General features: G+C 40.5%; 1 protein-coding gene across 18 annotated transcripts in view; it reads left to right on the top strand.

Annotated features, from left to right (window-relative positions):
* trpm3 (transient receptor potential cation channel, subfamily M, member 3) overlaps window positions 1–23,127 on the top strand; it is a 157,128-nt gene that overhangs the window by 5,619 nt on the left and 128,382 nt on the right. For 3 of the 18 annotated variants that reach the window (XM_074670998.1, XM_074670997.1, XM_074671000.1), the window contains exon 1: window positions 22,234–22,998. The exons of 11 other annotated variants lie outside the window; for them this stretch is intronic. In XM_074670998.1, coding sequence (XP_074527099.1) covers window positions 22,909–22,998 — 90 coding nt within the window. In that variant the 5' untranslated portion in view covers window positions 22,234–22,908. Of the gene's footprint in view, window positions 1–22,231; window positions 22,999–23,127 lie in introns of those variants that run through there. 4 more of the 18 variants (XM_074670991.1, XM_074670988.1, XM_074670986.1 and 1 more) reach the window with 3 other exon arrangements.

The following is a 23,127-nucleotide window of genomic DNA, read 5'->3' as shown; positions in this document are numbered from 1 at the left end:
CTTGATTAACTGTTACTAAAAAAAAAAAATTCAACTCAATACCCAGACTACTTTGTATTCCACTCCTACCTGACTTTCTTTTCTGTGTATGAGAGTCTGTGAGTGTGCGATGTGATGTAGGGTGTGATAAAGTTTATCTCTTCTGTCTTCAGTGTTGTGTGAATGCCCTGCAGTTGATTAGGCCATCTGCAGATCACTGAGACTTCCCTCTCAGTAGAGCTACTGAAACCCTAACCTCTTGCTTGTGAAACACAGAAATACTGGCTTAAACTTCAGGCGTGATGTCTCTTTCTGGGTTTGTTTATTGCTTGGCTCTGTGTGTTGAAGAAATGTGTGAACCATTTTTTCATGAGGACCTTTCCCTTGAGAATGCAGCAATTTAAAGGAGACTGGGCTGGTCAAAACCTTGCAGCTCACACCATCACCCCGAAGACTTTAATGAGCCTCACCTCAACTCACAGTGGGACCAGAGTAATCTTGAAAACAGACATTTTGCAAACTGTGATCACTGTGTGCTTTGGAGCACGACTTCAAACGCTCCCTCAGCTGCTTGTTCTTTTTCCCCAGTGGTCTTTAGTTTCTCTGATTAGTCTCATTGGTGCTCACTATGTGTTTAAGAATTCTCACAAGAACAGAAAAAGAAAAACCAATTAAAACTTACTCCATGCTGCACAGAGTCTTTAAAATTGGATTACAGTGACTTGTCAAAACGGGCTGTCAAATTACTTTAGAGCAGCCGTAAACTGACAAATTAGAAGTCTGTCATAGCCTGAAAAATTACATATGAAATTGAATAGATCAGATAGAACAGAAAAAAAGAATAAAATAAGTGCATATAGAAGCTTGAATAAAGGGTTGACATGTCTGCTTCACTAGAAAACATCACAGCACTTATGTGAATAAAACCTCACTAAAACGCTCTATTTGCATCTTCATTACTTTGCAATTTGAAGTGGTACTCTTTCTCTAATGATGCTTTTGATAAATGTGGCATGACTGAGTAGCTGTTCATTTTTAAAATAATCATGCATCAAACTACCCATGTTAAAAATGTCAAGTGTGGTACATTTTGTGAATGTGTCTTTTTTTGTCAAAGGACATTATAAAATTTGACAGTGTGAAAGAGACCACTTGTTGGGGTGAAACTGCTGCTCTCCTTTTCTTACTGCTAGTTTCACTTGGCTTTGGCTCCCTGTTAATGCTTCCACAGAGTCACTTTTGGGTGCAGCAGGCAGATTTTTTTCCCTCTAAAGAACTGTCTGGCAGACGCCGCTAGCAACACTTGAGCATTTGGCAGCCTAAAAGCCAGACATTTCCCTATTGAACGAGGAGCTACCTTAAACAGATTTTCTTTTAAAAAAGATTTATATTTTTATTTTGGCTCTGGAGCTATATAGGGATTATTTTTTTTATCAACAACAGCGGATGCACGTGCAACTTGAGTGCAGAAGCACTGTGCAGTGTAATGGTTTGTCAACTGATGTGGAGGAGTTCACCACCAAAAAACACATTTTTTAACTTAATGTCATCACTATGACAGACGGCAAAACACTCCCAGGTTTGTGAAATAGCAGTGAGTGGACAGATATTAGGTGGACAGATGTTTTTAGCAGAGAAACCAGCGTGTACTCAGCATGGGCGTGGTAGTGGGGAGAAAAGTGGACCCTAACTACCCAGGGCCCGAGTAGGGAGAGGGGTCCATGAAAATCCAGATTTTTTTTTTTTTTTAATGAATCGGGCCCTCCAATTACTTGGTGTCATTCTTTATTTCATATATTGATAACATCAGCTGAGAGAATGAACTTCATGTCACAGTCCTCCCAACATATTGGACATTCTGGAGGCCCCCTCTTGGAGGCGCAAAAACGGTTTAGTCCGCTGACAGCGACCAGCGACAAATATTACGCCAGTGAACCCACACTGAATTGGCATCATGCTGCCCAAAAAGCAGAAATCGGGCTATTGCAAGAAGAAAGAGAGAGAAGAAAAACAAAGAAGGCAGAATGAGGGGAGGCAGCTGTTGACTGCTTTCTTTCCCAAAGGTAAACCGAGTTTGCTTGTTATGCAAAGTCCAATTAAAGTTAACGTAGTCCACTCCAGACAGCTGTTGCTGATGTCTGTATGCTCACGTCAAGTTTTTAGCTTAGCTAGTTAGCAACCAGGCTGCTTGCGGCTGTAGTATAAAGACAGTTATGGGCCAGCTAACGTTAGTTGTCAACATGAACCAGTTTCAGAGACAAACAGTGGCGCAGCCGCTGCAGCAGCTGGAGCAGCAGGAGCAGCAGTGGCCAGTCCTTGCGGCTCTTCCGAAGATGAGGCTGAGATAATAGATGAGCAAAGACAAGGTGAGATTGTTGTTCAAGTTTTCAAGGGCGAGCCCCCCCTTCGACTACCCCTTAAATTGGTATGATGGTTCGCGCGTGTGCGCGCAAGAGAGAGAGGGAGAGAGAGAGCGGTTGACTGGTAGATCGCTGCCTAAATGCGAGTTGTTTACCTTAAGTTTAAAGTAAGTCATCCTTTTGGTACTTTTTTAGTACACAAACCAGTAGCCTAACATGTAGCCATGATGCTCATGACTGCATTATCCGTGGACACTTATCAGACTGTTACAGAGCAGGATGTAAACATCATTTCATAATATTCCCTAATTTTACTTTGGTCATAAAATCTGTCTCTGTTTATCATAATTTATAGGTTCACTGATTATTTACTGTCCATATTGAGTCCATGTTTGGTCAGAACCTCAGCCCCAAACCAACTTTTCATTAAATAAACAAAGTCAAATCTGTATTTTGAGTATCAGCAGTTTTTATTGCTTGTTGGCAGTCAAACCTGGTTAACTGAGGTTGAATAAAGAATACACATTTAATAACACACACACGCAGACATCGCTAGTATATCAGTGTAAAGTGTGACCCTGTTAACTGGTGTCTCTTGGGCGTTAATCACAGCTGCCGTTGGCCGTTGGCATTCACCAGTTAGCATGGTCGCTATTAATGCCGAATCACTGGTTGCGCTGTAATGGTCGAAACTTGACAGAAGTTGCCTCTGTTGTTTAGTATTGTTTTTGACAGCTGTCCACAGAACAACCGCACATTTTGATGCTGATAACAGGTTGAATTTAGTGTTTAAAAAATGCTAACTTGTCTGAATGGATGGAGCTAAATGCTGCTCCTGCAGTCGAGATCTTGCGCATCTTTATGATGACGTAGACTGATAATCCCTGTATACTTAATGTGTTATCTGGTGACTGTATGCTCACTTCTGAACCACCATTTAAACTTAAAAGATCATACTGACATGCCAACACAATTCTGTTGTGAACTGAAATGTGAAGGTGAAGGTGAAGCATGTCACATTTCAACCTCTTGTTAGTGCTCCAGTACCTTTATACCCCCCTTTGACAACATCTTACTACGCCATTGTGCACTATGATGATGGTTAACACACAACAGGCTCTATATCTGATCTCTGATCTCTATTCATGCTCAACACAAACAGTTATTCATTTTTTTTTTTTTTTTAAAAAGACAACAGGACAGGTTTAGTCACCCAAAATTCAATTGGTTCTTTGTACACAGAGGTAAGAAGTTACTGTGTTAAAGCTTGCATGAAGATGAGCTCAAGTGTGATATTACTTCCAGAGACAGCAGCCGCAAAGAAGCAAAGAGTTTTGTCGGTTGCCATGGAAACGGTGCAAGGTTCAGGGATTCTTCCTTTAGAAAAAAGACTGGAGCATAAGTCTCTAAAAGTTTTTTTTTTCTCTCCAAGAGTTGATGGGAAATCTGCCTTTGGCTTGTGCTATCATGCTATCAAGTCAGTAGAATGACAAATCTATAAAACACTATTCTTACAAGAAATAGCGAAAATGTGTCTGATCATCACAGAGACAATGTTTTTCACACAGAGTCAGAATTATCTTTCTTTGTCTGTTTTTCTCTCTATTATTGTTTTCAAAAGGCTAATGTTTTTCGTTCAAACAAAAAAAGGCAAGTGCACAAATAATTTTACACTGGCAACAAAAAACCCAACACAACAACAATGATTTTGGAATACACTTTCACAGTCTGGATAGTGTTTCACAGCTTTGTTTGGTGTTTTTCTTTTCTGCGCACATTCACAATAAACCTTCAAGCCCTGACTTTACATGTTTGAGTTGCTGAAAAAGAGAGGTCTCATCTCAGTGCTGTTAAATCAAATACTGGAGGAATCTTCTTTGCTAGGTGCTGTTGTCCTGCCTTAAAGGGAACAGTATCTTGAAATTTTATGCAACAAACATTGATAAATGCATCTCGTGAGACCTGCTTAAAAGTTTGCTAAAACTGGGCTTTTGTTCTCTTAGACAGAAAAAGACATCTTGCTTTGGCTAAAAGAGGCTTCAAAAGTCAGAGACCAAGAGCCACAAAAATTACCATGGTATTACAAAGAGCCACATCACACACAGGGTCTTTATAAATACACTTCCTCTCATACATAAATGAAATAAAAAAATGAAAATCAATATATTTCCAATTTTCAAAGCAAGATTTATTGTGTTTGTATGTTTGTTTAAATTTGTAGTTGGAGCTGTCAAAGACAGATTTCTGTTTTTATGGCAGAAGAGACAAAGATCTATCTATCTATCTATCTATCTATCTATCTATCTATCTATCTATCTATCTATCTATCTATCTATCTATCTATCTATCTATCTATCTATCTATCTATCTATCTATCTATCTCGAAAAATATGAGCACATGAGTGATTGAGAGGCATGTAGAGAAGAGAAACTGAAACTTAAGTATCAATGTCATAACCCATGTATTGATCAGTACTGATCCCAATGTTGGCATCAATATATCAATTGTATAGCTTGATCAGGACACCACTACTTATAACAATATATACATCAATATATTTTTTTATGAATGGATTGAAGAGCCGCACACCAAAAGGCAAAGAGCCAAGTGCAGCTTGCGAGCTGATCTAGAAAGCTGTGGCCAAAGAAAAAGACAGTCGGTGAAGGTGTTACTCTACATAGTTTAACTAACAGAAAAGGGGTGCAGCTATGTTAGTGACCAACAGCAATGCAAAGATAGAATGAACCTTCTGGAGACCGCATCGGAAAGTAAATCTGCTCTAGTTACAGTTGATTTCAGCTGTTTTGTTATTGTAAAAACATAATTATTAAAACATTTTAATCTAATTAAGTGGTTTTAAGAAAGACAGCACGTCTTATAAGTATTGAAAAGTCATTAAAATCATATTTGAGTCATCTTAAAAGATGTGCACTAACAGTACTGGCTTTTGCCCTCAGTGTATGATGCAGAACAATTACCTCAGGGTAAACCACAAGCATACGTCTCTATTTTCTTTGAGAGCAAACATCCACTGCTGACTCGTATCCATATTCAGACCCTTCTCCATTGAGTTTAGGTAATATTTTCGCTGTATTATCTCATCAGTAATAATATCCAGTTTGTGAGTGAGAAATGAAAAAAACCCATGAAGCTTTGCGTGCCCCCCACCACTGTGTCCTCCACATACTGGGAAACGGTCGGGAAGCTTCGACTGCAGTGGGCTTTTATCCAGTTTTATGCAAATGATGGTGTGTCTCTCACCTGATCTAAAATTGAAATGGATGAGTGTTACTGTACCAATTATCCCTGCAGCCATATCACACTGAGTTCCCCACGTTGTGTTTTTGGCAGCACACAGTATCGGAAAGTGTAATCTTTGCATAGATGTGAAAAAAAGAGACCCACAGGACTCCTATTGCTTCCTGAATGCAGAAAAATAACTGTGGGTGAAGTTATAGCTTCCCCCATGGAGCTCTGCCTCTCCAGTGCTGTGAAGTTGTCGAGTGACTGGATTCATAGAGATGCCTGAGCTTCATCTCATACATTTTGTATTTGTCTTTTCACTGTTTTAATAATTCTTCTGAAACTATCTTTCCAAGTGTTGTAAATCAGGAAAACTAAGCACTTTATTGATTCTCCTAGTTTCAGCATAAAGCTTGTGAATCTTTAAAAGATACATGTTTTGTGATCTCATAGGATTTTCATGCTCTGCTGAAATGTGGCTTCCAATTTGAACACACACCAGTGTTGAGAGTACTAATTGTTAGTCCACTCACATTTGTTGATGATATGACAAGCCTCTGTTAGATAGTGTGAAAACAGAGTGTGAAAATTGAGGACTGGGCAGATGGTCTTGTTGTGGCATTTGGCAAACTCCTACAAACATGATCATTGTTTCAATAAAGCATTGTCCTGTTGATATTAAAGTTTACTGAATCTCACTGTTTTTCTCCTGCTTATCTAAAATCTATTTAATGAACCAACAAGTGTTATTTGTTTTTACTTTCAATTGATCCCTATGAAATGATGTCTGGACAGGATGTCGGAAACTTATCAACCCAGATTAGGAAAAAAGAGACACAAGCCTGATGTAGGAACACCCAAAGTCATCCACGGCAGCTGTGTTTCATCTTTATATACTTATTGAGACACTTTCTCTCAGTCAGTGGAGCAGATGCATAGTTCTCATGGTCCATTTGTAGATCATCAGTATGTTGCAATACACCTTGTACTAATTAAAGACAAATTAAAAGGCAAACAGACAGAAAGCAGATTAGAGTAAAGAGCCATCTGGATGAGGGAATAGGGTGGCAGACAGACAGAGACAGATGTGTGGAGATGTGAACAAAACAATCCTCTCTACTCAACACCAATGCCAAGTAAACGAGGGTTTACCAGCTGTAAAACAAAAAGCCAGAGAGCCTAATAGTAGAAGTTGTGGCAGGACTGACAGTAGTAGTTGTAGTAGTTGTAGTAGTAATTGGTCTGTATCAGTCATACCAGCTGAGACTTTCATTTAACGTCTGTGGGGCTGAGTCATGACAGACCTGAGGCAGCAACATGCCAGCACAGCTAAGTCCCCAACATTTTAATCGGCTTAACACATTTCGGTAGCAGACCGGTAGTGCAAATAAGCCTTTTTTTTTTTGATGGCAGTGTCAGTATGTGAGTGTTGAGGTTGTTGACTGACACCCGTAGCAACAGTAGCTTGGAAACAGCCCGAAGTATCATGTAGAATTTGTTTAAGCAGTGAACGCAGTGGGAGGTGTCAGATGGTGGGAGACCGCGCTGGGGAGACAAAGCATCTTAAGGAGGATAAAAACACTTTTGTTGCTTGCTTGCGGTTAAGCACTACATTTTATCTACACTCTCTGACACACTCCAAAAAAACCCTGTTTTTTTGTTAAAGCCCAGCTGAGTAGATCTTCTCCCCAGATACCATTCAGAGAGATCATGGGGCTGGTGAACTTTTCTAGCAGAAGAAGAAGAAAGAAGAAGAAAAAGAAAGGGCAAAATGACTCTAGCCGTGAAAAGGAAAGGAGAAAAAAAGGAGAGCTAGAGGATAAGGTGTGATTGGGTCGAGTAGGAGACTTTTGTTTGCTGGGTATTAAATCCTCAACTCACCTTACTGAGGCAATGACCACAGTTGAGCTGATGCTCATTATCGGCCTGCGTGCTGTGTGTATACAAACATAGACCTGTATACAGCATCTTTTAAATAGTTTTAAAGATGGCAGGCAGAAATCAACACATGCATGGATGAGAGAAAACAAGATCAGACTTCATCAAAAGTATAGAACAGATAGCACCTTTGTGTACTGTTTCTTCTCTCTGTTTTATCCCACCAACCTCCAGATCCCTTCATCCCCCTCTTCTTTTCTCTTTCCCTGACATCAGAGGGCGAGGGGTATTATGTCAGATTTATAATCCTTACCCTCTGCAAGGCTTTTGGATCATTTGTTGGAGGGAACTGTGAGAGAACAGTCTAAGGGACTAATGAATTAAATTTAGAATCTCTTTTTTGTTGTATCACAGTGATTGAAGTGTGCTATTGTCCTTAAGTTGGCTTTGCCTACACTTTGTGCTGCAGGCCAGTGCAATAATTTAGAGTGGCTGGGATGAGGAAATCACTTTTTGACACTATATAATTTTTTTTTTTTTTTCAAAGAGAAAGAAGCAGTGAAATGGTCTCCACCTGGTGTGCTGTGTTGTGTCATAAGTGGTGTCTCAGTCTTTCTCATCTATTGTTTGGGTGACAAACACATGCACACATATTTCACACATACAAAGAAACCTGATCCCAAACAGGCAGCCAAAATATGAAATATCAAATATAAAAGGTTTGTACTGTGAATAACATACTGGGATGTGACAATGGCTGTATAACACATTGGTAAACATCAGCACATGGCAACTTATAGAAGCTATACATATCTATACAAAAACCCACATATTTTGAGCTACTCCCTCTCTGGATTTGTCAGATTACTGGTGAGGGTCCTGATCAAAGCTTTTTTAAGCCCTCCTCCGAGCAGCCTTGCTCTGAATTCCCTCTGCTAATTTATCCTCACTCAGACAGACGAGGAGAGGAACAAAAGTGGAGGCAGAAACAGGCAGAAACATTTAACAGATTCTCAGTCATGCCCCAGCTAAAGCTGCTCCCATTAAAAAGTCGACATTAGATTTCAGACATTTTGTCCGCAGACATAACTGAAAAGCCTGTGTTTCATTTCTCATGCTCATTGAAAATGATGTGAGTTCTTGATTTCAGAAATAAAACTTGACTGCGTTGCCTTTAAACAGCTGTACCCTTTTTAAACCTGACATATTCCATAACATATACCTGTTCTCTTCTATACAGATTATTACAGTGACTGGGTTGTTTAGAAAGAATGAAAATAATTTACTTATTATATAACTGTATATAACCTTCTTTTAATTCAGTAGCCTTCCTTCTTTTTGTATACAGCGTTGAGTGTTCTCATTCTACTGATCACTCATGAACAGGAATCAGACAGGTAAATGTCATCTATTTTCTAGTTTTTAAACCCCAAGTCACCTTCACCCATTCACAGGACAAGCACAGCACCATAAGCAATTAAGTGTTAAGTGTGTTACCCAAAGACACTGTGGCATGTGCACAGCAAGACCTGGGAGTGAACTCCCATCCTCTCCCATTGAGCCACTGCTGCCCCATGGCAGTGTGTGCTAATTTCTGACCCTCATTAATCCTTATGGAAACCCTTAACAGGAAACCCTTTATGCAAATGCAGATCATTTTATCCATGTAGTGTAGACATCATTGAAAGTAGATCTGTTGATCTGAAACCTGTGTTGCTGCCTCTCTTTGAATCGTAGCTTTGAAGCTCCTCTGATGCCACGAGCTCTGGGCTTTGAGGGCGTTGCGTATCCTTGCATGTGTTTCTCGATGTGGTGGTGTGGCAGTAATGATTGCTATAAAAGCCATTACCAGGGGCCCTGGGGCCAGTGGACTGCAGGTCTAGCTTTATAACACCGACATGCACAATGGTAATGACACAATGCCTACGTTGCTACAGCAACATGTGGGGTTCTCAATGGCTAATGCAGAACTTATGTCGGGGGAGTTTGGCATTTTGTTTTCATACGCATGGCTGGCATTCAGTATTCATGCGTGTAAGTTTGCAGCTGAACAGAGGTGGGTATGTGTTCTCAACAGAGGCTCATTAGTCAAGAGTGAAACGGGGGAGGTTAGCCCTTCACCTCACTGCTTCTGAACTCTGGAGGTGGAGTTTAGGCACAACCTGGAAACAAACACTGGCCTCATGTCTAATAGGAGAAAGCAGCTTTCAGATACAGCCAGCCTAAAGTAGACTGAGCCACACTCTGTCTTTTCTGCCAGAAGCAATCCACCCCATAAAAATCACAGGAGCCATATGGCTTGTGCTGGTCTTGCATTAGGGATCGTTGGCGTGTGCTGAAGTGGTTGGTTAAGCAGGCTCTTGTATAAGGTAGAAATGTGCTGGATCAAATTATGATACTCTTTACACAAGCTGATGAAAAGCCCCGAGTCTAATGAGAGTTTCAGAGTTTCTCAAGTTGACCTTGGACTGAATTAGAGACTGAAAGGTGTAGCGAAGCCAAACAGAGTGAGAGTTTGAATCTTCATGGTTTTCTGTTGAAAGTCCACCGTACAGTTTTAGGGATGAAATGAGTGACTGATCATCACAGAGGTCTCTGATACAGAGCCATGTCTGCATTGCTCTGTTGACTCCAAAGATTAAACCAGCAAGTGCTAAAGCTAATCTGGTGTTTATAGATTTGTGTGTGTGTGTGTCTGAGTGGGCCCCAGACTGACAAGGACTCCAGGTATAACTAAAAAAGACACTGTACTCAGATTTGCAGATCAAAAAGCCCCTGTTTGTTTTTGTTGTGCATGTTTTTGATGGAAAATGTAAATAATCTGTGGCTTTTCTGAGTTAAAAACAAACCTCTCTCAACCCCTGGGACACAATATCACAGTTATCAATCATAGTCCGCCCTGTGTCAGCTGTTGACACATTTGACAGTGGTATTCTGATAAATTCAGCAGTGGGTTGGCATATTTGACACAGCTTGTCGATGATTTACTTTCCCCAGGCAAGAACTTCATCTCAACTGGCAAGAATGTCTCCATCATAGCCCATTTAGCCTGGAGTTTGGATGGTTTCAAATTTTGGGCCAATCTTTTTTTTTTCCTCAAGGCACAACATATGTGGATATTTCATTATTGTACACTGAAAATATCTCAACTCTTCCTGCTTGGTGAGCTCACTTACCTGTCAATAAGCCCCATTATTTCCTTGGTTCAAGACTGAAGTCAAACACTTATTTACATCATTGGAGCAGCAATGATGATTGTGACCACTGACAGGTGAAGTGACAGACATTGATTATGTCTTTACAGTGGCACCTGTCAGTGAGTGGGATATGTTGGACAGCATGGGTATTTTTGGATGATATTAAAACAATGTTCTCAGGATGGCAGAGTTTTGCTCATGAGTGAAAGTTAATAAGCTGGTATTTGGGATTCGATACCCAAGGATTCTTGAATCTTTTTTGTGTAAAATGACATTTAATTTTGTAAAGTTTAAGCCTGTAGATTCAGAATTTAAAGGTATAATTGGTAGTTTGATTTAGATACACTTTTTGTTACACTGGTTAAAATGATCTATGTGTCCCAATGGCAAGCAATACATGATGTGTTCTTAAATAAGAGTGAATAATATCCGCTTTCTACAGCAGGAGAAAACCCAGGAAAACATCAGCCAATCATATCGATTAGGATCCAATCTGTTAAACCAATCGAATCCCGTTCTGCTGTTTTGCCCTCCTCCTGCGCGTACATTTCACCGGCCCGCACTGTCCCTGACTCAGTGTGCGTTCCTGAGGTTAGTGGTGTACAGGTTCGCACTCAGCAGAAGAATGGCAGAGAAACTACCTATACCCCGATTACTGGCAAGCGAGAAAAAGAAAGATGGAGGCTTTTTTTTTCTTTTTCTGTTCCCCTGCCTCTAACTACTGCCCCTCCCGCTTGACCTCGGCCTGTCCCCTCTGACCCAATGAGATACTTGGCTCTGGGCTGTAGTTCGGATCAGAGTCTAATAAACTCTCACCACAGGGGCTCTGACAAGCAAAGAAAATTGTGATATTTAGTAAGTCCTAGATACATGCACTATGTGTATTAAAGCTTTACTCCTAAAATATTGTGCCACAGGTAAAAGTGGATAATGCCATGACGGTTGCGAGCACTAACAAAAGTCACGTTTGTTTATTTGTTTTTTAGCTTAACCTTTTAAAATTTTGGTGTTTCCTTACCTTTAAATGAGACATGACTCGACGTAGTGCAAAACATAAAATGATGTGCTGAGTCTGTTTTTCAGTCTCTCACAATCATAGTCGTGAGCGGAGGCGTTGCTTTGGAGGAGCTCCAAGCGGAGGGGGAGGAGGGGCTAGGCAGAGTCCTGACGAGATGCTACATTCAAATTCATGCTAGTTTTTCATTTTGCCTTTAACAGCCAAAATGGGCAAATGAGCTTCAGAACTTGGATTTTAATCAAAGTAGCTGACAACAGTGGATGATAAATTTAACAGTGGATAATTAGTCAGTGGCGTCACTGCATGTATTTCAGTAATTACTGACTATTTGGCTGTCAAATAGATATTAACTTGGAACTGGACGGCTGATCAATCTATGAGGAAAGGGCTGTTTGACCAGACCTGACAAGAGCAGGTCAACAGGAAGTCACATATTTTTACAGCTGATTTGTGTTAAAAAAAACTGAAGAGGGCTGTTGATTGGCTCATTTAGATCTAGTTACACTGTTTAAAGTACATTTTTCGTATTTAATCAAGACAGCTGCAGTTTTAATGGCCATGCTCTGCACTGCTCAACACTGACACTTAAGGTCTGTCTTTGACCAGATTCGAGTGCTAATTGGGTCCAATGTTCTATAAAAATTGTTACATTCAACCATTCTTAGTATCATGTACATCTTCTCCTAATTGCAAATGTACTGAGCAGAGAGCTTCTTCTCATTTGGAGACCAGAGCTCCAATAAAACATGCAATGTGCAGTGAAATGTGTGAAGGCATTCAAGATAAATACATAATTAGGAGGACATTTACATTCACAGTGGGTGGAGTTGGGAAACCTTCAGTAATGACCAGTGAAATCATCCCTGTTAAATGGAGCAAACGGTAACTTAATGAGCCAGAAAGAAAAATTTAAGTCGACTTCTAAAAAGCAGGAAAGTCAGTTAAGGACTGCAACAATATTATCTCAGCTTCTTACACACAGACAGATGCAGTTCCATGTTTCAGCAGAATATGATCTAATATGTGCTTCATCAGGATTTTGCAGCCTCGTTATGCACAAGGAGAGAAACACAGGGTCGTGTCCCACAGTATTTTTACGGTACATTAAGTGTGTATGTTTATGAAAAGTGGTTGTGTAATTTCTTTAAGGCATGTCCTTGCTGCAAAAGAAAAAAGATGCATCAGACAGCTTGTCAACGGGAGTGGAGCCTAATCGTTCTTGTAGCAAAGGAAATGTCTCTCACAGCTTTGCTCTGCTGGTTAAAGAGAGGCTATTACTGCCCTCTCATCGGTGTGTTTAAGGCTCTTTAAGGGTGATAGGAGAAAAGAAAAATTCCCTTCAAAACAAATGGAGATTAAAGGTAGAAAAACACACATCAAAAGCTCTCAGCTACTCTGCTTGACAAGCAACCTTTGGCTATGAATAGATGAGGAGAGGTTGGGGACGAGGGTTTATGTTTCCTGTGCTGGGGACCAAATGCAGATTCCCCCCAAGTCTTCCTCAACAAATGGAAGTTCACACCATGTTGTAAGCTGCTTCAAGGCATAAAGAGAGTTTTTCCTCCTATTTTTAATTCCTTCCAAAAAACAATATGAAAGCTTTGTTCTCTGTTTAGACCCTGAAAAGTTTTTGTTTAATGCTCATTGGCTGATACTATCACACATTCCTCCTTTGTCTTTGTTCTCTTCTGTCTAATTTAGTCCTCAGTCAGTATGAAATATGTGTGTGCCAGAGGGCTTACAGGGATGTTCCTTCGCCATGGTTTTTTATCACACTTCTCTGCTTCACTGGAGAGAGGATGAGATCGATAAAAACTGCTCCCTAACATCCTTAGAAACTTGACACAAGCTTAACACCAGACACGTTAGAGTTTGACAGTTTATATGATAAAAAAACAAAACAAAAAATTCTCACAGCACTTTCTGTGTTTCTAATCTTGTCTTTTACAGGAAATTTCATGGCAACAATTATTGGCACTGCTTGGACAGTCAAACACAGAAGTGAAAGGAAAACACACAAACACATACAAATGCCAACATGTGACTCTCGTACATACAGACTATGCAAACTTAACACTTTGTTGCAGTCACCTCACTTTCTCCTGTTGACAGTCACACATTTGTTTTAGCCTGATGGCTGTACATTAAAGGATATCTTTCATGTTGTGATTTTTAATTGTAACCTATTGGTGTTTGTCTAAGCTCCAATGCGATTATGTTGCCGTAAGATATTTATGGCTTTATTGCTTTCTATTCTGGGGAACTCCAAATGCCACATAAATAATTACTGCTGTGGAGAAAAGAAGACTGAAGCTTGCTGTTCTTTTGTCAGGTGACCCCACAGCCAGATAACAAAAAAAAGGTTAAAGAGTGAAATATTTTCTAGTTTTACCCTCCTCCGTGACTCAGAGCTTTTCACTTTTCAGTTCTCTACCTCTGACCTATGAACCCATTTTCAGTGTTTAAAAACCTGGATTTATTGTATATTGTCATACATGCTGAATGTAACTCACTTTTACCATATCTTCCAACAAATTTTGCTCTCTGCCCTTCTACCATGGTCTTTGATATGTCCCTTGTTTCTTCTCACTTAACATTTCACTCTTGGTCATAACTCTCCTAAAAGAACATGTGGGTGACACAGTGGGAGATAATAGAGCCTGTGATTCAGCAAGCTGTGAAACGGTCCATGTAATGCTGTTAAAAACATTCACCCGCCAGATTGCACCGTAACCGGGCTGGGTGATTTGAACCAATAATAAAAAAACCACATTTTCATATCAAAGAGATTTACAATCTAAGTTTTTTGTTGTTGTGGATTTTGTCTGTTTTTGTGGATTTCTTCCCATCTGCTGCTAGCTTGTACAACCCAAGTGCCTACATCTGTCCCTCTCTGGATGGCTGCATGACTGTTTCAGTGCACTGAGTTAATTGTGCTGCTTTGATGGTCCCACAGTGGACAGTGGTTGCATTGGGTGGCATGTTACAAATCAGACTCATCTTCTGAGGACCACAGATAAAAATCCTAATTTTTGTTAATGTTAGTGCATGCAGCCATGATGGAAGCCACTCCTTGAGACTTCAAGTAGGAAGCTTTGTTTTGAAACCCCTTTACTAGTCATCTATTGACATCTATGAAATTGACTGAGCCATTTTATTTCCAAAGATGCAATTCAAACAAAATTTCTACCAGACATTGGTATTAACTCAAATAATCCACACATGAAAATAAATCACAACGTTCAAGTCCATAAATAATGATTAAGTGGAATGAAGTGTGATAACACAGGAAAAAAGTATTGAACACGCTAACTGAGACTCATCTAATACTTAGTGGAGAAGCCTTTGTTTGCAATGACAGCTTCCAGATGCTTCTTGTATGTTTTAACTAATTGCCCACACTGCTCAGGTGTGATTTTGGCCCATTCCTCTGCACAGATTGTCTTTAAATCTTGAATATTCTTCGGTGCCCTCTGGTGAACCCTTTTCTTTAGTTCTTTCCACAAATGTTCAGTGGGATTTAAGTCAGGTGATTGACTAGGCCATTCTAACAGATTGATTTTCTTTTTTTGAAACCATTTGAGAGTCAACTTTGCAGTGTGCTTTCGATCTTTGTCCTGCTGGAAGATCCAGACACGTCTCATCTTCATCATCCTGGTGGATGGCAGCAGATTCATATCAAGAATTTCCCCATACATGGCTCCATTCATTGCTCCGTCAATTATATGAAGTTTGCCAATAACAAGATGAAAAAACAACCCCATGCCATGATGCTTCCACCTCCAAACTTCACTGTTGGTATAGTGTTTTTTGGGTCATGTGCAGTGCCATTTCTCCTCCAAACATGGTCTGTAGTATGACAGCCGAAAAGTTCAATTTTGGTCTCATCTGACCTGACAACATTCTCCCAGTATTCTACAGGCTTGTCAAGATGCTGTTTAGCAAACTTTAAACGATCTTCAACATGCCTTTTCTTGAGGAATGAAGTCTTCAAGCTGAGCGTCCATTGAGGCCATGGCGGTGGAGTGCATTGCCTATTGTTTTCTCTGTAATAATTGTACCTGCTGCCTCCAAGTCTTTCTGGAGCACTTTCAGGGTGTTCCTTGGCTCGTTGAGTACTCTTCTGACTATCTTTCTGACTCCCTGGTCAGAAATCTTGCAAGGAGATCCTGAGTGTGGCCTGTTGATAGTAAGGTGGTGCTTCTTCTACTTGTGAATAATGGCCCCAACGGTGCTGACTGGAATATTCAGGTGCTTTGATATAAGTCTGTAACCAGTTCTATTCTGATGCTGAGCAACAATCAGGTTGTGAATGTCTTCAGAGAGCTCTTTGCCTTTACCCATCATGAGGTGTGTCGTATTTAACTGCTTGGTGAAAAAAAACAACCTTTTTTTATTGGACCATCAATTTGCTCTAGCCCAACTGATGTTGGTTTGCACTAATTGGAAGTTCAAGTTATAATTACTGACAGATTTCAGGTTGTATGGTGCATTTCCTTACCAAAGTATACAGCCTTTCCATGGTGTGTTCAATACTTTTTTCCTGTGTTATCGTACTTAATTCCACATAATCATTATTTATGGACCTGAATGTTGTGATTTCTTTTCATGTGTGGATTATTTGAGTTGATACCAATGTCTGGTAGAAATTTCATTTGATTTGCATCTTTGGAAATAAATGTAATGAGAAAAAAGTTGATGCGTTCAATACTTATTTTCCCCACTGTATGTCAGGGAAAGTTTGTTGTGTGACTGATGGATCTAATTAAATTATATTAAACTTTTCTGAGCTGAAACACTGTTATGTTGTGGTTTTAATAAAATGAAGCTCATAATTTGTATTATGAGCCATCCTTTCATTCGGTTTTCACTGCTCTCGCTATTAAAGCTTCTGCTTGTCAACAGCTGTTTGCACACCATCACCCTCTCTGCTTGAGGCTCAAGAGTTAGAGCTGATCAGATTCACACTGCTGATACATGTAGAACACGAGAAACAAATTAATGAATTTCGTTTGTAAACAGGTTTGTCACAGATATTTTCTGCAGTGTAGACTGCAGAGCTGTGTGCATACTGCAAACATGTTTGCACAGACAGGTTGTGGGGATAATTATTGGACAAAAAAACAGTTAAAAACATCTGTTAAAACAGATTCTGTGTGTGTGTGTGTGTGTGTGTGTGTGTGTGTGTGTGTGTGTGTGTGTGTGTGTGTGTGTGTGTGTGTGTGTGTGTGTGTGTGTGTGTGTGTGTGTGTGTGTTCTTTTGAGGTTCCATCCTACAGGCTGGTAATCATTGCCCCTCTCCAGATGGAAGAGTGTACCCAACACAGCAGAGGTCTTCCTGCTTCCTCGGGGCACGGGGACTACGGGGCGTGCATGTGTGTGTCTGTGTTTGTGAGAGGGAGAGAGATAGTGAGCTAGAGGTAGTATGTGTGTGTGCTTAAGAGGGGAGTAGTGAATTGTCACATCCTCCAGGGGATGAGCATCACACAGAGAGGAGGGAAGGGAAGCCAAATTAGATTGAGGCTATTGGCATCATCAATCTCCAACAGACAACTTTGTTATCCCATACCTTCAGTCACTTGTTTTACTGAAAAACAAATGTTTTCTTTCTTTTTGCAACTATGTGTGTGTCTCCACCTGGCTAATGTGGTGACTGTTATTCATCATGGCTGACTGAGGGAATTGACTCTGTAATCCTCTCTAATCATGGCAGAAAGAAAGAAAGAAAAACAACAGAAAGGGGCAGATAGGATGTGTCTGATGTTGTCTCTGTTGGAAAACCTTTATAGTTCGTTAGTTAGTTAGCTGCTCTCAGCTGGATACTCTTTAAGTCCTGGAAACGGTTTCTAAGAGAAATCAAATAGTTGTTTTTTGTACATACAAAACATTCAGTGCAAACTAACAATGAGAACAACAATAACAGGCATCTTGGCTTATGAATTATTCAGGAAAAACTTCACAGGCAAAGTGTGTTGATAGATCCTCCCATTACAAATGCTGGTTTAAAGACACCTGCTGGCTTTTTCTTCACAGAATACTGTTTTTCTCACATAGGTTGACTGCAGAGGTGTTTGTCAGCAAGGATGTAGTAATGAGGGGTTACAAATCAGTGTGTAATCAAATATAGGAATAAAGCAGTTTGCCCGTTAATACTTTGTTTTCAGAATAAAAATGTCACAGCATTAAAATCACCACCACAGTGAAAAACAGTTCTCTGTTTTATACAAGCTGAACTATGAGATTTGCTTTGTTGCTATCACAGCTCCTTTAACCTGACTAAAGTGACTCAATGGCACATTTATGAGGTGTTTTGTGCTTTACAGCTTAGCAGCTTTTAGCAAGCCTGGCGACACATGAATATCTGAGTGAACTTCCCTCAATTGAGCTGTGTCCAGAAGGCGGCTCTCTTATTCACCTCATAGTGCATCTCTGTTTTCATACAAAAACAGCAACACATCATTCCATCTTTAAAAGAGAAAGTCTGTCGCTGAAGCAGATTTGTAGTTCCAATTTTACTTAGCCTTCAGGCGCTTCCATTCTGCTTTTCTGTCTTCACAAAGTTAAGTTCTAGCCTGTTCAGTAAAATTGTTTTTTTTTTCCATCAGAAGGAAATAAACAGCCTTTCCTGAATAGAATTCAATGAATTTATCTCTTTTGCACAGAGCCTCTCTGATGGCCACTCTTTCACAGGAGTTTTTCACACGAATACAAGCCGAATGGTTGCATTTTCAATGAGAGAGCATCCTCTCCGGCTCTGCTGCCTTTGCTTGAGTGACAGGTGGAAATGGGCTTCTTTCTCACTCCTGTCAGGGTGCTGATGTCACGGGGTCTACCTGAATCTCTCCGTGAAGAAATGGGCAACAGAGAACATTCACTTAAGTGTTATTATCCCACGCATACACTTTTTTTTTTTTTTTTTTTTTCTCAAAGTGCGAACAGCTAAGGAGATGCAGGTTCCTCACCACTACCAGAGGGTCATGACTCAATGATCTGGACATTCACAGCAGCACACACATAATTACAGATTTCTAGGTTTACATGGTATTACTTAGGTCCTCATCTAGAGGCAGAAAAGCTGAGCCGACATACTGATCATGCAATGAGTGAAGGGCAGGATCTGTTTAAGTGCACAGCATTCACGTATGAAAGCCTCTCACCTCATATCCAGCTCCTCTTTCAAAAATAACACTCCACATTCATTTTCTCACCCTTAGTTAAAACAAAAGCGGCAAAACATTTTTTGAATTTTTATTGTTTTGTCTTCACCATCTGATACAAGCTCTCAGTGCTGAAACGCTTAAGTAATTCACAGCAAATTGCCTCCCTTATCTGCCAAGTTAGACTCCCAAAGGGGAAAGTGAATCACTGTGAGAGAATTAATTCTCATCATGTCTGGTCTTGTTCTTTGCCAGTGCCTTAATACCTTTTGATGTTGTGATAATGAGTGTGGCCAAGAAAAGTGAGAGGACCAAACACAGAAATGATGTCTGCTGTCTGCAGCAGGTGTGTTGAACTAGTGCCCCCTGGTGGTGGTATTATGGATGAAGCTGTACTGCAGGAAGATGATGCTGCCCAGACATTTTCCTGTCTTTATCCTGATATGTTTAACCATACCAAGACAGACTTCACTGTTCTACTGTAGAAGAAAAGCTTCTGATTTCGTTATTATCATAATTTTATTTGACTGTTCTTTAAATAATTGGGCTCAGGCTGAGATTGGTATTGTGCAAAAGAAGGCTGCCATCTAGAGTCAGTATGCAGACAGTGCAGAGTCATGTACTGAGCTCAATGTATCTGATGAACCATAGAGTAAGGTGAGATCAGGAGGTGTGATGTGAAATTGTTGTAGCGGAGGTCAGGTATACACTCATTCTACTCTTACTCTACCACCCATCTGCTCAAAAACACACACATATACACCACCACCACCACAGTCACAGTCACAGCTTTACGGTTGACTGATTGATCTCCCAGGGGTCTTCAGGGCTCCCTTGGGCAGCTGGTGGTCAGTGAGGTACATACTCTTAATGTCAGCCCTGCACAGTCAGACGGATATACCCACAGTGAGTAGATGGCTTATGAAATTGATTCGGGTATTTACTTAAGTCACTTAAATAAACTGCCAGTGTTAGTGCACCTTGCAAGCAAGACTAAGTTTAAATGCATCATTTTGATGTTTCTTGTTTCAACATTGTATTGTTCTTGAACCTGTAATTGAAGGAGGAGCAAACAGTAAATATGTGGAGGCCTCTTCATTTTGCCTGCAGAATGACAGTCATAGCCTGTCTTCTATTTTATTTGTAGTGTAATTTTTTCAAGGTTTTCTTTTGTGGAAGCTAATTATCAAACAAACTGCTCCCTTTGCTTCTCAGTTTACCTTTTTGTTGCCACAGATTTAACACCTCAGCAATGAACAAAAAATATTCAAATACTCTGATCTAAATAATGCTGCTCTACTCAAAGTGAAATCTATTACAATACCTTCCCTCCCAGTATCCAGAACTTCCAGTGGTTTAATCTCAACTCGCTGCAAAATCAAATCCTACTGAATCCGTCCTAAACTGGTTCAGACATGCCAAATTGATCTCAAACAGAGCTGTTAATTTGTGTTTGTCTTATCTTTTGTTGTGGCAGGCTTTTGGTTGCAGCACTAGTGTGTGAAAGGAACACACTAGAGACATTTGAAGCAAACAGGCTGACAATGCTTGATAAACCAGCAGTTTGCACTGTTCTGCAGAGGACTGTCAAATTTTTGTATAAACTGAGATAAAGCTTTGTCCTTGAGGTGCATGAAACATGAAAGAGAAAGATTTTGGTCCATTCTGATTGTGTGTGTTCTGTTTGTTTTCTCTTAGATACTTGGATTGGAGCACTGAGTATTCAGGTAGATTAGCTCCAGATAGAGATGGGTACCTCTCACATTTGAAACAATACGGTACCGATGCCTAGTACCTGGCAATTGGTACCGGTACTCAACGGTACCAATTTTCTGTTCTTTTTTGTGTTTATTTATTTTGTTTATTTAAAATATCAATTTATTTAATAATAAAATACATATATTTTTTTTTTTTTACCACTTTAACAAGTATATTCTTCAGTATATAACCTTGAAATGCTGTGTTCATGTCCAGCACGGAAAATCGCCTACTCTTCCACTCTCTCACAGTCACAAGGATGCGTTTAGGTTCCTAAATATGGTACCTTTTGACTCTACACAAATTGATACCCTGTACTTTTGCCATAATTTGGTCGGTACCTAAAAAAGTACCTAATTTGGTACCCATCCCTAGCTCCAGGAATGCTATTATTGAATCAATCAATAGATTTACTGTTTCAAGATGGATCTGATTTCTTTTGTCATGACAGCTTGAGTGATAAAATGCAGCTTGCCTTGAGATTTCTCTTTTACAGAGCTTAAAACTGAGGTCTCTTTTATGACCTCATAAAGCAAATCAGACCAAAGGGATGATGATTGACTCTCATCCAAACCTTTTTAAGTGAAACTGCTGCTTAGGGTCGACATCAGATGGTGTCACCTAAGCTTTTCACCCCCCCCAAGAAAATGGCAGAAATTAATGATTGGCACATTTCACTGTTTAAGTAAAGCAGTAGGGCCCAAAAAACAGTACGTGCACAAACATATGTTTTATCTAAAAACAGATAAGAAGCACCACTTTGTTTAGACTTTGGTGCATCCCATGAACAAACTGAAAGCTACTTTCATTTTCACTCATGTTTCAGCCAGTTATTGATTGTGGTTTTTAAATATCTTCAATTGAGTCAATCAGTCAAGAATGTGTGAGCCAAGGGAGTTGCTACCATGTGATTTAAACACATGTGGTGTACTGTGTTTGTGAGTAATCAGCACTCAGTGTCCCAAGGGGAACAATATCAATGAATGAAGAATGTAAGGGGCAATTTTGACACTGTTCACTGTATAATTGTTATGTAACATTTATATAGCTACAGCAGCTTGAATGGGAGGGAAAAGTGGACATAGTGTGAGATACTGTTGACAATAAGATGCTTGAATCGACTTTGCTGGATGCTCTGGCTGTCCCCCTTTTTGAAATCTTGTTTTACAAGTGTTGGCCTTTTTTCTGCCCCAAAATAATGTTTAACACGTGCCAGTCAGTAAGTAGGTCGTATTCTCTCTGCTCTCACCGCACCAAGTTGTTTCATGTGCTTCCATTTTCAAGCTCCATCTGAATTCACTCTCAAGGCTGAGCATTGACTCTTCCTTACACATTCCTCTGCTCAACACCATACAGTGCACCACCACATCTCTTCCCTCTCCTCCCACTCTCTCCATCTTGCCCCAATCTCTCTCTGTCTCTCTCCCTCTCTCTCTCTCTGTCTTTCTCCTTCTCTCCTCCATCTCCCTTTCTTCCCCTTTGTGAGGAAGAAGCTACCGTTTGTGTCCTATCCCCATAGTTTCAATTTCAGCTTGTTCATCAATTAAACTGGAGCCAATTTGATCCTCTTCCGCTCTCCATCCTCCTGTCTCTCTTTTTCCCATCCTCCCTCTCCCTCCCTTTCCCTCTCTCTCTTTCTCTCATCTTGGAGACAGTAGTGTGCATGCAGCTTCAAATCTAAGCCGCTGCTCGTCAGGCTGCTCCGTTTATGCGCTCTGCGCTACTCTCCTCTCTTCTCTCCTATGCGCTATACTGCATCGCACTGCACTGCTCGTCTGTCCTCTCCTCACATCTCTGTCTCTCCCCCTTCTCCACCTCTTCTCTTGCTCTTTCTCCACTTGCAAATCTTTCACCCTGCACTCTCTTATCTCTGTGCATTTCTATACTTTGCTCCATTTTTTGGAAAATCCTTTCCACTCTGGGGTTTTCTTTGCGCCAGAGCTGAGAGTGCTCTGGCTGCTGGTGGAAGAGGATTCAGATGCTCCTGGAGCTCCAGGTTGGGCTTCCCCCGGACTCTTTGGATTTCTGTGAGCTGGAGAAGAGGGGGGTGCAGGGAAGAAGGAGGGAGAGGGCAAAGGACTGCTCAGGTGAGAGCTTTCTCTGCTGGGGGAAGGAAGGGCTTCAGGGCACTGGCGTTGGAGGACACTGTAGTGTTTGATGGTTGTCGGTGGAGGGTCATGCCCTGGGACTTGTATGCATTTCAACAGTTGGAGTTGGAGATCCTCTCCCATTTTTGCCCCCCTAGTGGGGCACCATTAATCCTGGTGCCAGGAAAAGCCTTTGGGCACCAGAGGCTGCACTGTGAAGAGTGGGCACCATGAACCAGCTGGATGCACCACGGCCGCTCAACTGGACCATCAGGAAATTGTGCCATGCAGCCTTCCTGCCATCTGTACGCCTGCTAAAGGTAAAAAAAAAAAAAAAAAAAAAAAAAGAAAAAAAAAGAAAGGGGGAACTGGGAATCAACTAAAATACACCCCCAGAGATGTGTAGTAAATTGTGTCAGACAGCCGTGTTTCCTTCTATTGGTAAATGA

This window comes from Halichoeres trimaculatus, unplaced genomic scaffold (genome assembly GCF_033239565.1).
Source record: "Halichoeres trimaculatus isolate MK-OKI-2021-1 unplaced genomic scaffold, fHalTri1.1 fHalTri1_scaffold_5, whole genome shotgun sequence".
Lineage (NCBI taxonomy): Eukaryota > Metazoa > Chordata > Actinopteri > Labriformes > Labridae > Halichoeres > Halichoeres trimaculatus.
Note: the sequence above shows the minus strand (reverse complement) of the source record. Positions and strands in the feature narration are given on the sequence as shown.